This window comes from Hypanus sabinus, chromosome 19, assembly GCF_030144855.1.
Source record: "Hypanus sabinus isolate sHypSab1 chromosome 19, sHypSab1.hap1, whole genome shotgun sequence".
Classification (NCBI taxonomy): Eukaryota; Metazoa; Chordata; class Chondrichthyes; order Myliobatiformes; family Dasyatidae; genus Hypanus; species Hypanus sabinus.
In genome coordinates, this window is record NC_082724.1 from 70,993,207 (window position 1) to 71,009,669 (window position 16,463).

The 16,463-nt window shown below is 36.0% G+C and overlaps 1 protein-coding gene across 13 annotated transcripts in view; it reads right to left on the reverse strand.

Moving 5' to 3' along the window:
- The window catches only part of pbrm1 (polybromo 1), a 95,458-nt gene that overhangs the window by 44,184 nt on the left and 34,811 nt on the right, over window positions 1–16,463 (reverse strand). For 7 of the 13 annotated variants that reach the window (XM_059944654.1, XM_059944652.1, XM_059944657.1 and 4 more), the window contains 5 exons: window positions 13,821–13,962; window positions 13,632–13,729; window positions 7,401–7,746; window positions 4,111–4,213; window positions 551–1,193 (listed from right to left, as the gene is read on the reverse strand). In XM_059944654.1, coding sequence (XP_059800637.1) covers window positions 551–1,193; window positions 4,111–4,213; window positions 7,401–7,746; window positions 13,632–13,729; window positions 13,821–13,962 — 1,332 coding nt within the window. The remainder of the gene's footprint in view (window positions 1–550; window positions 1,194–4,110; window positions 4,214–7,400; window positions 7,747–13,631; window positions 13,730–13,820; window positions 13,963–16,463) is intronic. The other 6 variants (XM_059944661.1, XM_059944659.1, XM_059944651.1 and 3 more) reach the window with 2 other exon arrangements.

Consider the following 16,463-nt stretch of genomic DNA (forward strand, 5'->3'; position numbering starts at 1 on the left):
ATTCATCAACTGAGTGGAGAGGGGGAGCCATATTGTACTGCCTTGGCTTGCGCATCACTTAGACAATTAGGATGTAATATGTATGATTGATCCCAACCAATGGAGGGGATCTTAATCTTTGAACTGGAGTGCAAGTACTAAAACTAACACACAACTAAAATATATTATTTACAGAAATCAGAAGAATGTCAGCTGTGGGAAAATGAATTACTGTGGAAATGGATGCACTTCATTGCAACTGAATACTATGGATTTACTACACATATTACTGGTGATATCCAAAAGTGACACTTTTGCTTGAACTAGTATTCTTAACAACAAAAGAAAATACTAATCTTTTAGCTATTACTTATTTTTAGATAGACAATATTTATTATTAGGAGGAGAAAAACTGGCTCTATATTTTTGCTTGAAACTCATTTCTACATATGCATTCTTTAGGAACAGTATCAAATGACACAGATACCAATAGTATTGATCAGGAAACGATTAGTATTAGTAAAGAGTTGACCTGACGATAGAGGAAGGTTTATGCTTTCTATGTACTCACCTGTTTAGCCGCCTTGCTCTTTCTAGTACTTCAAACATGTGCTCCTGGAAAACATCGAGTCTTCTATATCGATTAGTTTCAATGTTTTTTCTAATAATTTCAAAAGTCAATGGTGGTTTGTTAGGAGTGCTTGGATCAGTGGATGGAATCTCTGCTAAAGAGTCACTATAACAACGCCCTTCATCATCCTGGTGGCTAAGGACGGAGACAAACAGGTTGTGTATCAACTCCTGTATAAGTAACCTTACATTGGGAATGTGTGCATCATCTTCTCCGTCCAATTCCTTTTTGGTTTCTAGAAGAACTTTGTGAAGGACTAGTGCATCTTTATAAATAAGGGATTCTGGTTCATTGTAAGTGCAAGCATTGTTAAACATCAACACAAATTCATCAACGAATGAGTCAACATCCTGATACTTATTCGCCATCATGTGACTTTTGACTTTTTCCATGTCGATTGGCTTTTTAATTGTTAAGTAGTAATCTGGGAGTTCTGATCGAGTAGGTAATCTGAGAAAGATGGCACTCAGTCTTCGACCCCTGGTGTCTGTGTAGTTTTTGACTGCTTCATATAACTCATTTAATTTTTGCTGCAATGGGGTCAGGTATTTGGATTTTTTGGGGGAAATACCACTCTTCCTACCTGAAAATGAAAGTTAAGAGATGCTCAATAGTCCATTTACATTGAATATCCTTCCAATTCAAAGAAGTTCTTTGAACAATTTCCAATAAAAACCTGACAACTGTTTGCAGTAATGAAGGAAAATATGGCTATTTCTGAAAAACATACTTCTTTCTCAAAGAGCAGGACTTTAGAGGAAGGATTTCAATTTTAATCATGGTCGTCATATTTCTTCTGCAATTTCTGAGGCTGCAGATTTTTACATTTTGCTTACGTCACCTTTTAGCAGCATTATTTACTTAAATATACGGATATTAGAAAAATCCACATTTGTAAAATGCACTTCATGAACTCCTCCTGAACTGTAGATACTTGTTGAAATGTAAGAAACCAAACAGTCTCCTTGTATAAAGGTAACATCCACAGTACCAATGGGGTAATGGCATAAATTTACTATCTTACTTTTCTAATGTTAGCTGGGATACCAGGAATAAGTACTTTGAATCACTGCCTCAGGACTATTTGTGTCTAGCTAAAAGGGCAAAATCCACCCTAAAGCAGAAACTATGTAGATGGAAATTAAGCCAACCAATTTATAGGGAGTTCAGAATTTTCTGTTTTCTTCCTCTTACTCATAGTGGACACAGTCACACAGTCTGGCTGCGCCATTAAGTAACCCTGCTGCATCACTCTGTTTTATACTATTTTCTCTGCACATTCCTTTCAACTCCCTTCATATCCTACCAGGCACTTGCACACCTGGGGCAATTTACAATGGTCAAATAACTGACCAATCCATGTGCTTAGGCAATCAGAGCACTCTGAGGAAACCCACATGGTCATGCAACTCTACACAAACAGCACTGCAGTTCAGGACTGAAATTTGGTAATGAGATAGCAGCTCAAGTGTGCCACTATGAATCACTATGTGTGTATTTTGAGCTGTCAAATACAAAAATGACTTTTGGCATCCACCTTGTCTGTCACAAGTAGCATCAATGTTTAGGCAGATAATGATACTTGGTATTATTTAAAAGGAAACAGGTTTTCCTTTGTATAGAAAAATATAACACTATGTGTGGCTTACATTTCTACGTCAAGCAAACTACACATCATTTTAATCTTCTGCTGAACATGCTAATAACCAATATTTTGCAATAAATCTTCAACACTGTTAGAAGAACATGGAACCAGAAAATCCTTAACAAATATTGTACATGAGAAATGACTGGTAGACATCCTACAGAGAAAGTTCAGATAAAAAGTGGATGCATTGAGGTGTGCATTGATCGTGACACACATTACACTTCCTTGTATAAGCCAAATATTCATTCTATTAAATACTGATTGTGTTTGAATGTGGTTTCTTTTCAAAATTGGTTTTAAGAAAACCAGTTCTTCCTCATCCCATATAGGAAACAAAAAACACTGAGAAGCACCAAAGCATCTAATGAAGGGTCTTGGCCCAAAACATCACTATCCATTTTCCTTGACAGATGCTATTTGACCACTGAATTTCTCTAGCAATTTGCTTTTTGCTCCACAGTCTAGGACCTGCAGTCTCTTGTGTCTCAAACAAGAGATTTGTACCAATAATGGTGGAAGTCTTCAAGAAGTATTTTTGTCTACTGAGGATTTTTGATTTAATTTCAGCTCAAAGCACACAAGAAAAGCTACGGTGGCTATCAAGTTCTACATCACAGGTTATTTCAGGTTGCATCATTTTGTTGTCCATACCATCATCTACCAAGGAACAGTTACCCTCTTTACCTTGAGAAAATAATACATCATCTTCCTAAGCAATCTCATAACAGAGAGGAAATCAGTTCTGGAATAATGAAAAAGATTACTGTGGATTTAAAAACAAATGAGTCTATTTCAGCAACACACACAAAATGCTGGCAGAATTCAGCAGGTCAGGCTGTATCTATGGAGTGAAATAAACAGTTAATGTTTTGGACCAAGAATCTTCACCAGGATTGGAAAGGAAGGGGGACAAAAGCCAGAAAAAGAAAGTGAGGAGGGGGAGAAGTATAAAATAGCAGATGAACCAGGTGCAGAAGGTAGGCGCATGGAGGAGAGGGATTAGAGTAAGAAATTAGGTAGAGATAGGTAGAAAAGGTAAAGGGCTGAAGAAGGGCAACCAAAGGAATGTGATAGGCAGGTATGAAGGGGTGAGAGGGTAACTAGAATGGAGAATGGAAAAACAGGAGGGAGAGTGAAGAAATTATTGAAAATGAGAGAAATCAGTATTCATGCCATCAGGTTGGAGGCTACCCAGATAGAATACGAAGTATTGTTCCTCCAACCTCAATTTGGCCTCATCGTACCAGTGGAGGCGGCCATTGACAGACACATCAGAACAGGAACAGGAAGTGAAATTGAAATGGATAGCCACCAGGAGATCTTGCCTTGTGTGACTAAGACCTCCTCAGCTGCCACATAAACCAAGTTCTTCACAATCCATACCATAGAATAAAGATTTTGAGTATCTTGACCCCTCAATCTTGCCAGGTGATCATACTTTCACTCAAAGGAAAACAAACCAAGTCTATCAATCTTTCCCCTTAAACTAAAGTCCTCCATTTCTGACAAAATCTACCCAGTGCAATCACATCCTTGTCTGTGCGGAGTTTGCATGTTTTCTATATGACTAGTCGGATTTTTTTCAGATACTCAAATTTCCTCCCAAAGATATGCTGATTGTTAGCTTAATTGGCGACTGCAAATAAGTGGCTGGTGGAAAAATGAAGGGGTGGGGATGGAGCAAGAATGAAGAACGGGTTATTGGGGAATGGGTTATTCTGAGAGTCAGCGCAGACTTGAGTCAAAAGGCCTCATGCTTGGTTGTAAGGAAATATATATTTTCATGTCCACAAATATATTTTCAAATGAAAGCTAACCAAAACAGCAAGTAAAATAATTGTTGATCACTTACTCAGTTTCAGTTTAGGTGAAGCTGTTTCATCATCAGGTAAAGGACCTAATTCTTTTCGTTTATCTTTTAGAATTTTCTCCAGTATATTGGCATCATTGTATACCTGTTCAGTAATACAACAATTTTCATTAAAACAGTACTATTGAAACCATAACAAGATGTTGTCTGGTGATTCAGTACGCTAGTGCAACATAAGTATTTTCCACATATGGAATTATACATAAGATTAGAGTATCAACATCAAAATCTGTCAATTTCAATTTTTGCCATTCATACTGATCTAAATATTAGCTCATTTAATGTCATTCCCAATTAGTAACTTCCTAAAAAGTTACTGCTTCTTGCTCCTAACTTATTACAGGCTACAAAATACATTGTAAAACCAAGCAAACAGATACTTTAGCAATTGATTACAAGAAGCACTACTGATACAGATCAATAAACAGTTTATGAAGTAATCAGGATTTAACTCTCCTCAGGAGAATATTACCTTTCACAGAAATTTCGGGTTAAGGTCAGACTTTCTTTGTAAAAATAAAGACCAATGTGAATTTGTAACACAGCAGAATGGAGAAGATAACAGAATAATGCAGTTTGCTTTTCATTTCGTAAATAAATCTCAATCCAATATTCCTCCTGAGATGCCAAATGAAGGTCGATCCAACCTTGGCTCCTGAATGGACAGACTTGAATCTGCCCCTCCCAGGCCACACTTCAATTAGAAGTGTGAATGCCATACAAAACAACTTCAGTATTTTACTGCTGAAAATCTATAGTCAGGTTCCTTGGAATACTGTTACTTATTTTTTTTATTTTATTGGTTTTTTAATGCATTTTCTACAACACTACAGATAAGAAAAAACCCCAAACCAAAATAAAGAAAATTAATACAGTGCAAAAATAAACATACAATAATATAATACAAAAAAGGTAATTGAGAAAGCACCCAAATTGAAGTCATGTAAAGTTAGTATCCTCCCCAAGCCCCAAAACAAAAAAAAACTCCAGACCAACCACAACACAATACAGAGAATATAAATCAGGACATTCAAACCCCCAAAACTGTAAATATACTTGAAAACAGAAGATAATAATGCATACTACCAAAAAAAGAGCAGAAAGCAAGGGACCGAAAAAAAAACCTTAAGAGGAAGGTTATGAAAGTACTCAATAAAAGGTCCCCAGACCTTATGGAACCTTATATCCGAATTAAGAACTGAATAATGAATTTTTTCAAGGTCTAAGCAGGCCATAATGTCGTTAAGCCATTGAGCATGCGTGGGCGGGGCAACATCTCTCCATCTAAGGAGGATTAAACGTCTAGCCAGGAGAGAAGCAAAAGATAATATTCAACACTTAGTCGAATTCAAACGTATATCTGTCTCACCTAAAAAACCAAACAGAGCAATTAAAGGGTTAGGTTCTAAGTGGTGATACAGAATATAGGATAAAGTTATGAAGACATCTTTCCAAAATTTCTCTAAGCTAGGACAGGACCAGTACATATGAATAAGAGAAGCCTTGCCCCTTTTGCATTTATCACAAAGAGGACTAATATTAGGGTAAAATCGAGATAATTTAAATTTAGACATATGGGCTCTATGAACAATCTTAAAACTGTAAAAGGCAATGGCAAGCACAAAGAGAGGTTGAATTAACCGATTTGAGAATCGAGTCCCAAATCTCATCAGATAAAGAGATATTTAAATCATGCTCCCAAGCCATTCTAATTTTATCCACAGGGGCACGCCGTAAGAATGCTAATTTATCACGAATAAATGATATTAAACCTTTACCCAGTGGATTAATAGAAAGAAATAAATCCATAACATTTTTCTCGGGCATTTCAGGGAAGTTAGGAATTAAAGGATTAATAAAGTGTCTAATTTGGAGATATCTAAAAAAATGGGCATTAGGCAGATAGTACTTAGCAGAGCTGTTGAAAAGATGCAAAGCAATTATCGATAAAAATATCTTCAAAATGTCTAATGCCCTTCCTATACCAATCATAGAATGTTGAATCATACATAGTAGGTAAAAAAAAAAGGTGATTATGTAAGATAGGGCTAGAAAGAGAAAAACCATAGAAACCATAAAATTTCCTAAACTGAGCCCATATTCGCAAAGTGTATCTAACAAGAGGATTAACAATTAGTCGAGACAAACTACTAGGGAGTACTGAGCCAAGAAGTGCAGAAATAGATAAATCTTTAGTGGAACTCAACTCCATTGCCACCCAGCTAGGGCACTCGGGTTGGCTATGGAAAAAAGACTCAAAGGTAGCACAAAGTATGTTAGCTGCCCAATAATATAAACGAAAGTTAGGTAAGGCCATGCCACCCTCCTTTTTAGATTTTTAAAGATAAACTTTATTAATTCTGGAACACTTATTCTTCCACAGATAATGACAAAATAACAGAGACTAAGGAATCAAAAAAAGTTTTAGGAATAAAAATTGGGATTGATTGAAATAAATATAAAAATTTAGGGAGAACATACATTTTAACAACATTAATACGACCTACCACGGACATAGATAGAGGTGACCATTGTGACAGACTCTGTTTTGTAGTATATAAAAGATTGGCAAAATTTTCACGAAAAAGATCTTTAAACTTCCTTGTAACTGTAATCCCAAGATAAGTAAATTGATTATGAACTACTTTAAAAGGGAGGTCACGAAATGCTAATTCTTGTGCTTCTTTATTAATTGGAAAAAGTTCACTCTTACGTAAATTGTTTATAGCCAGAAAATTGGCTAAACTGATCAAGAAGTGAGAACATTGGAGGTAAGGATGTGGACGGATTTGAAAGAAAAAGTAATAAAAGTAAAAAGTAATAAATCATCAGCATAAAGAGAAACTTAATGCTCATCATACCCCCTCCAAATCCCGGTCAATTCAGGACAGCTTCGGAATGCTATCGCCAGAGGTTCTACAGCCAAATCAAAGAGAAAGGGACTTAAAGGGCATCCTTGACGGGTGCCATGTTTGAGGTTAAATAACTGGGATTGCTGAAAATTAGTCAAAACAGAGGCAATAGGACACAGACACAGCAATTTGATCCAAGAGATAAAACTTTGACCAAAGTCAAATAAATTTTTCTAAAACTGCAAAAGGTAGTTCTACTCTATACGATCAAATGCTTTCTCCGCATTGAGAGAAATAACACATTCAGGAATCCCAGTTGAAGGTGAATATAAAATGTTAAACTGTTATTTCTTGAAATTATAAGGAATTATGTATTTATGACTTAGATATACTGTATCTTACCATACTTAATTTACATACCTGTGAACCTTCTTCATTGTAGTGCCTTGCATTTCGAAACATTAACTTCAGGTCATCTACAAATGCTTCCTCACTTGTATATTTTTCATTACGTATATTATGCTCCAATATCTTCAGGTCAATAGGCTCCAAGATAACTTTATAATAATCTGGATAATCCTTTTTTGAAGGCTTAATCAAAAACAGATCGCAATATCTTCGTCCTGTTGTTGGATCATGAGACTCGACAATTGTATTGTATAGTACTTTCAGTCTGTGCTTTAAATGAGTTTCAGTTTTCTTTCCAATCTTTTCTAGCTTCTTATTGCTGGAATTTAAAGATCTGTGTGTGTACTTAATTATTAGTCTTCAGAGAAAAACAATAAAATAAAAAGGAATAAAATGCAAAACCAATACATTCACTGCATCCAAGTTTACTATTTTGTACTAATATAAAATTTTAAGCATGATTACACAACTTGTTTACTGCCCAACATTTATTTTGAAAATTACAATAAGTGTAGGCAATTATCATTGTGATCAACATAATCTCTAAAAATTATTCATAAATAATCAGAAATCTATACATATTGACAGAGCACAGAATTAATTCATCAGCACAGTTCTACCATTTGCTATTAGAGCCAGAAAGGTGAATTTAATCAATCACATTATCTGTTCTCCTTGTGAAAGTTAATATGTGTGTAAAATAGCATAGGGATATTCAACACTTCCTTTAAAACCATAGTGGGAAAGTAATGGGGAAGGTAACTTAAATTTTCTGTAATTAAAAATAGCTAATCTACATTCTGAACCCGTGTGAGATTAGACTGAGAGAGCCAAGTTCACATAATTCATTTAAAATTTTTTATCAACCCATAAATATTTAAGTGCTTCAGTTTTTACATTAATTGTATTATATACTTTTAGTAGTTTAAATATCTTTTAATGGTTTGTGAATACTTTTGATAATTTGTGAATGCAGCAGTAATCTAACCCTATTCAATCAATACAGGCAGTGCAGAAAATAATATTTAATGAATAAGCAAGATCACAATTTTGTGAGCAAATAGCAGCAGTAAAGCTAATCTTTAATAAGGTGCAAAATGAATCTAAAATGGCATTTGAAATACTTAGCAGTGGCACAAAATAAGAGAAAGCATGATTCTTGGCTTTCCAAAGCAGGAGGAAGAGGAACACCATATTTCAGCAGAGTACCAGAGTATCAAGACAGATATTTAAGTTAGTGGAAGAAAAAGCTCCTGTGATCAGTGCTGATTTACATTCATAGATTTCATAGATCTGAATGCAATTCCATGATAAATTTATTTGTCCTCACATGGGATGTCAAGGTCAGTGACATCCTTAAAGCAACATTCTACCAAATGCATAATTAGGCTCAAATCACTGGAAATAAAACCACATCACAACCATTCACCAAGTAACAACAGAAATTCTATTCAAAGTTCATATATTCTATCTTTACACACTTAGTACTTGCAACTGCAACTGATAGATAGCAGGCTCTGTCAGCTATTAATCTATGATGATATAACCCTGTGCTTTGCTAGCAAAACCCAGTTTTAGTTTCTCAGTTGTCATCATTTGGTTTTTCAAGGTACTCTTTGCATCATGGAAAGTTTCAAGTCTTCAGGAAGCAATACAAGCTTTCCATGTCCTCAAAAGGGAAAAGAGGAGTAATAGATAGAGTAACATAGAAATATAGAAAATAGGTGCAGGAGTAGGCCATTCAGCCCTTCGAGCCTGCACCGCCATTCAGTATGATCATGGCTGATCATCCAACTCGGAACCCTGTACCTGCTTTCTCTCCATACCCCCGATCCCTTTAGCCACAAGGGCCATATCTAACCTTCTCTTAAATATAGCCAATGAACCGGCCTCAACTGTTTCCTGTGGCAGAGAATTCCACAGATTCACTACTCTCTGTGTGAAGAAGTTTTTCCTCATCTCGGTCCTAAAAGGCTTCCCCTTTATCCTTAAACTGTGACCCCTCGTTCTGGACTCCCCCAACATCGGAAACAATCTTCCTGCATCTAGCCTGTCCAATCCCTTTAGGATTTTATATGTTTCAATAAGATCCCCTCAATCTTCTAAATTCCAGTGAGTATAAGCCTAGTCGATCTAGTCTTTCTTCACATGGAAGTCCTGCCATCCCAGGAATCAATCTGGTGAACCTTCTCTGTACTCCCTCTATGGCAAGAATGTCTTTCCTCAGATTAGGGGACCAAAACTGCACACAATATTCTAGGTGCGGTCTCACCAAGGCCTTGTACAACTGCAGTAGAACCTCCCTGTTCCTGTACTCAAATCCTTTTGCTATGAATGCCAACATACCATTTGCCATTTTCACCGCCTGCTGTACCTGCATGCCCACCTTCAATGACTGGTGTACAATGACACCCAGGTCTCATTGCATCTCCCCTTTTCCTAATTGGCCACCATTCAGATAATAATCTGTTTCCCTCACATTTATCCACATTAAATTGCATCTGCCATGAATTTGCCTACTCACCTAACCTATCCAAGTCACCCTGCATCCTCTTAGCATCCTCCTCACAGCTAACACCGCTGCCCAGCTTCATGTCATCCGCATCAGTAACTTCAGAGTACATCAGTAACTTCACTGGAGAAGTTGAGAGTTGTAGCAGCAACTGACATCATACTTCAATGAGGAATACTTAAAATATAGATCCTTTACTATAGTTCATGTAGGAAACTTACAACCTGTATGGATATGGCCTCTTGCTGAGAGTCTCTACCTACTATCAAATAACTTGTCTCGTGTGTCTCATCTGGAGATGCTACATTTCAAGGGAATGCCTAAAATTGCATCCAAGACTGGGAGTAACTGCTTAATCAAAAATTAAAGTTAAAACAAAGACTACAAATGGTATGTATCACTTATTGCAAATTTTAGCAGTTTTGAAAAAATTGTAAAATCACTTTTATTTTAGCTCAAAAATCAAATAACAATTAAGCTCCAAGTAATTGCAATCCTTTTTGAAAGTGCTACTTCAGCAAAAGTGGGAGAGGGGCCTCCCACTGTTGAACTGATAATCAACTGTACAAGGATCATGGCACTTGATGGTAAATGGAGCTCCAGTTTGGCACCAAATTACCATTATACACTTTTATCTCACGACTATGTAAATATTCCAAGGACATAAACACCAGGCTTGACGATTAACACATATTTATGTAACCAAGAGGAACTGATTGTGACATTTGAAAAAGAATAGTGGAGTAACTGGCATTGTATGAATTCTAGTTAACAGAAAGCAGGGATAAATTAGCCACAAGCAGACTAGATGCTAGTGACCAGTGAGGTGCCTCAGAGATTTGAATTAGACCCAACTGTTTAAACAATCAAAGCTAATGGGTTGGGATTTGTGAGGGTGGAGGGAGACTAATGTGTTGTTGAAATTGGCTGATGACACAAAGCTGATTGACACTTTGGGTTGTGAGGAGGTAGAGAAACTTCAAAGGTTAGGCTAAGTGAGGTCACTTTGACAGACAGAAGTAGAAAGAAGAATAGCCCTTAAATTGGCAGTGGAGTTATCAGGGCACCGTCATGGCAGTGTTTCCGTAGCAAGCTATTCCTGTTTTTTTTAAAAAATGAGGCCAAGTTGACCGACGCTCAATCCAACTTGGATTCGAACTCAGGAACCTTTGCTCCGGAGTCTGGCACCGATATTATTGCACCACCAAGTGGGACAATGTGAAAAAGTGCTTCAGATTAAACAGCTTTGGAGGAAATAAATCTGTTCTTTTTTTAAAACATTGAGAGTCTGAAAGGACCTGAGTGTTTTTGTACATAGCTCAGTAAAAAACAATTAGGAGGGCAAGTGATATATTGCTTTTATGGTCAGACTGTACTTACAGAAGTCCCTGGAAAGATTACAATTGAAATACGTCTCATCACCCCAAATGAGATAGGATACATACAATAGAGTGCCACAAAAGGTTCACCAGATTGAGTCCTGAATGAGGGCTTTATGAGAAAAGATTAAGCAGACTGGACTTGTACCCTCTAGAGCTTAGAGCAGGGATTCCATGGACAGGGCTCACAGCATTAAAAAAAAGTTAGGAATTCCTGATTCAAAGGGACAAACAATGATCTCACTGAAACCATCATTACATTTGTCAGGAAAGACACAAGAAGTGGAGTTTGTCCTGGTTGAGGAATCTAGAATTTGGAACCACATTTTCAAACCAAAGGTCCAGCTATTCCATACTAAGCACAGACAAAATATTTCATCTAACTGTCAGAGATTCTTCATAATTCTCTACCCTAAAGAACCGTGGATGCCACCATATATTATGCAGTACAAAATTTGATTTTTGCTTATCAAAAAACTGTTAAAGAAACTGTTGTGGTAGTAAAGTGTAGGAAGGACACAAGATGCTGAACAGCTGTGATCTGCAAACAATGAGATGTGCAATATGTAATGCAGCCAGGTACTTGATAGTGAAGGTGCAGAGAAGCCAGGTACCTGACTGAGTGGTTCTAAATATTAGAGGAACATGTGGAAGCACAGCCTGTCAAAACAATGTTCCTCTAAGAAGTGCAAATAAAATCCTGATTCCCTATATACCATGGATGGTAATATGGGTGACAACCCCTGGTATGCATCCTGCGACATGACTTCCTTGAGTGTTTGCAGTTCCTGAGAGCAGCTTGTTGTAGAATCATTATATATCTGGATAGAAGTGGTGGATCGTGACAAATCCCCACTATTTGTTTGTTTTGTTTCCAGCAAACTGGCTTAAGAGGTAAGGATGGGTTAGTGAGCAATGTACAAGGTACATTGCACACTGGTGTGCAGCAGTCTTACTGGTAGGTTGAGTGTGACTAGTCCTCTATGTAGTATTACTTCTGGACAATTAGCAGTAGTAAAAGCTGGCTCCATTGAAAGTCAACAGCTTTTCTCTTACAGAGCAATGTAATTGAAAAATGTCACCACCAAAATCATGGCATTGCACTTCTGTGTCATCCACTGAGCAAAGCTCACTTTAGAAAAACAGCAGTGAACATAACATACGTACCTAAAAATAAGGACACAAGGCAACAATACCAAGACACCCTGAAAAATGTCTAAAATTGCTTCACTTGGGATCTATGAGAACTTTCAACCATTTGACACCATGCCTCATTTGGCAGTGCACAAATGAATTTTTAGTTCTGTGCCTTCAACAACAATGAACACTTTCTAGGACTGAAGAAAATTTTGGAGCTAATTTCACATAACGGCCTGTGCTAAGATATGCTAAAACTAGAGATACGATGCTAAAAATCAGAATTTACAATCTATCATTCAAGGAAAGAAGGAGACATTGATCCATATTACCAAATTAACACTACAATGATTATTAACATAAGAATTTCACTGTTCACTGTTCCAACTTCATTCAAAGATGACTGTCCTTTATTATTACATCCCTGAAGATTTTGGCAAATCAGAGCCATCAATAAATATAATCAAATATATTTTTTAGAAATTTTCCCTAAAGGAATGTTGTGGAATAGATGGACTAAAGTGTATACCTGCTTAAAATGTCACTAATCATTAATTTACCTTCATCCACTTACTTCACTGAGTAAGGAGAATTATCTTCTCTAAATACACAATTATTTACATTCTAAAATACACATGTTCCAGCAAAATAAGTGGTGCACAATAACCTAGCCTAGTGTTAGCAGTATTTTCCTTTTATTTGGAAATGTGGTCACAGAAATCACATGTAACACTGTAAATTCTATTTCTGATTTATACAGCTGAACATTAATAAAAATGCTCTCAACAATAGTAAACAACTTACTGAAATAAGAGAAAACATTGCTAAATCTTATTCTAGTAACTATTCACCAATCTGTAGATGTGTTGTAACCATCAACATTTAAAATATCCAGATTTGGTAACCATGACATTACTGAACTCCAATGACAAGTCAGGAAATACAATATACAAATCCCAAGCCCTTTCATGCAATCATAGACATAAAATAACAAATACATTTATTTACAATTCTTTTGAATACAGTTCAACTGTTATATTACAGTTAAATAATTTTCCCCATGTGTTTAAACAATTTTACATTTAATAAGTTTATATGAAATCATGCAATGCAGTTTTAAAATATGATTATGAATATTTAATGCTTCTCATCTATATATAATTTGGATATATATTCTATTTTAAGCAGATAATGCTACAAAATTTTTAATCTTACCTTTTTCTCTTGCCACTGCCTGTATCAGATGTTACAGAAGATACCATACTGTCACCATCATCTGTGTACTCTCTCCTAGCCAGCTCCTTCTTCTTTGCCTGTAAGATTACATCTCAGGAGTAAAGAAGCTCAAATCAATTTATTCAGAACAGATAAATATTAAAACATACTACTTCGCTATATTTATACCTGCATGATTTGTTGCAGCTTCAACACACGTTTGAAGATTGCAGAATTAGGAATGTTATAACGCTTGGCATTTTCAAACATTAGATTCATGTCAGACTCCAGTTGGTCCAGGTTCTCAAATTCATTGTTCTTCAATTTTTGCCTATGATGAGAAGAATATCCAACAAAATATTTACTATTAATGAACATTTGCTCATTATAACATACATTGTATTTATTAAAGTTATCCAAAAAATTTTGATTTTCGAGATCATTAATACAAAGTCTTGTTAACAAATTTAACTTAAAATTTATAATGTAAAAACAATCAGATGTTTTTAAAAATATAATCAATATCTGTCTAACGCAAACTATCAAAATGCATATTACACATAGATGGATGTGTTTGAACTCACAGGTTTTCATCTAAAATTAAAAAATAATTCTTGATCAGGTATGCAACTGGGGGAAATCATGCAAAACGATATGTTATTTTCAGCTACTGACTTAGACATCTTGGTAGGCAACTGAAGAATGATGTTTACCAAAAATTGGGCTGATATTTTTTTCCCATTTTCCTTTGGGAGCTAAATGTCAAGCAGTAGACTGAAAATATAATGTTTTGGTAAGAACAAAGAGAACGTGAGAGTCAGTGACAATGGAATATACTGGTGTCTACTAGGGAATGATTGAAATTGAGGCCTTGGTTTAAAAAAGAACAAAAGATTTTAAATCCAGAGTCCCGCTGAAGGGTTTTGGCCCGAAACGTCGACTGTACTCTTTTCCATAGATGCTGCCTGGCCTGCTGAGTTCCTCCAGTATTTTGTGTTACTTGAATTTATAGTATCTGCAGATATTCTCTTGTTTATGAAAATATTTTAAAACCTACTTAAGATTTTCAAAGGAAAATAAGATAATACATGGAATTGGCTATATTGATGACACTTCATGCCCTCCATAACATATTTACGGATTCACATAACAAAACAACAATATCTTTTTCAGTTGTAAACATTATTAGTGGAACAGTTCATGTATTAATTTAATTAACAATAAGAACAGAAAAAGCCTTTACCAAATGTGAGTAACAGACATAACGCAAGGGTAATATGCAGAAAATATAAACCCAGAATATGAATTCCCTGTACAAAAATACGTCAATTCTATTTAATATTTGAACATAACCAGAATATACAAGCTAAACCACAAGTCCAGGAATTTCCATCAGGCTATGTAGCATCCTCACCAAGACCACCAGACTCAAACACAGTTACTTTCCTAAAGCAGTAAGGCTGATAACACCTCCACCCCCCTTAACCCACTACCACTATTTTATCATTTCCTGTCAGAATCACCTGGACTCTTTTGGTGGCACTAGATGGAGTAGGTCACATTTTTGGCTCTGCTCTGGTCATTTTTCAATTTCCTAATCATCCTTTTATTATATATATCAAAGTGTCTTTAACATCCTTATACGTTTGAATTCTGAAGTTTAATCGACGGAAATGGCTTCCAGAGCAAGAAAGGCATTAGCCGAAGGCAAGGAAACCGGTAATAGAAACAGGAAGTAAGAAGATTAGTCTACACAGTCTGAACTTACTTTACAAGCTATTTCAAAGTTATTGGATGAAAAACTTGACAAAAGATTCACTACACTGGAAGTAATGCTTAAGGAGAACAAAAGTAAACTGAGAGCACGTGAAAAAGAGTGAAAAACAACAGCAGCAAATTTCCGAGCTTACTGAAGCTGGAAAACAGAGAGATTCCAGAATGAATTCTTTTGAAAAGAAATTAAATTCGACTACTTGTACACTGGAGCACTATAAATACAAGATTATTGATTTGGAGAGTCCCATTCGCAGAAAGAATTTGCGAATAATAGGACTCAGTGAAGACGTTGAGAGTATGTCTCAATTCTTAATGGAAGTTTTTGGTTCGGAGGTACTCCTCCGGTACTCCATCGTGTGCATAGGTTATTAAAGTGAAAACCATCGAGAGAGCTAAAACCACGTCAAGTAATTCTTCGATTTCACTATGTGAGTACTAAGGAGCACTTAATTTGAATCACTCGTCACAAAGAAATGATTGAACATCAAAATCTTAAGTTTTGTTTGGTTGATTATTGTCCCGAGGTAATGCAAGAAAGATTGCATTTTAAAGTGGTGATGTTGGAATTACATCAAAGGAATCTTTGACCGGCTTTGCTGTACCCCACCTGCTTAAGAGTGGTCTTACCCGATAAATTGTTTAAATGGTTTAAATCAGTGGACGACGCAAAACAGTTTCTCAAAGAACATTCTTTGAGCTCGGATGTTTAATCAATTTTCTGTTTCTTTATGTTTGTATGAACCAGGTTTATTAGTTAATAATCAGCTTATAGATTTGGACATTTTAAGTTCATGGAGTCTTGCCCTTGGGTTTTGGATTATGTCTGTTTTATATTAAAGATCTCTTCCTATTTTAAGACCTTGTTTTTTTAAAATGGTCTACAAAAGGTTGATTTTTCACCGAGCTTGTGTTTGGCATTCTTTCGTAATGTTTTGGCTATGGGTGGTGTTTTTTTTTCTTTAAAATTTATGGACTTGCCATTAAGAGAGATGGGGTTTGGGTGGTTCTTAGATAGTCTCCTGGCTGCCTATTGGCCAGGTTTCGTGGCTTTGGGGG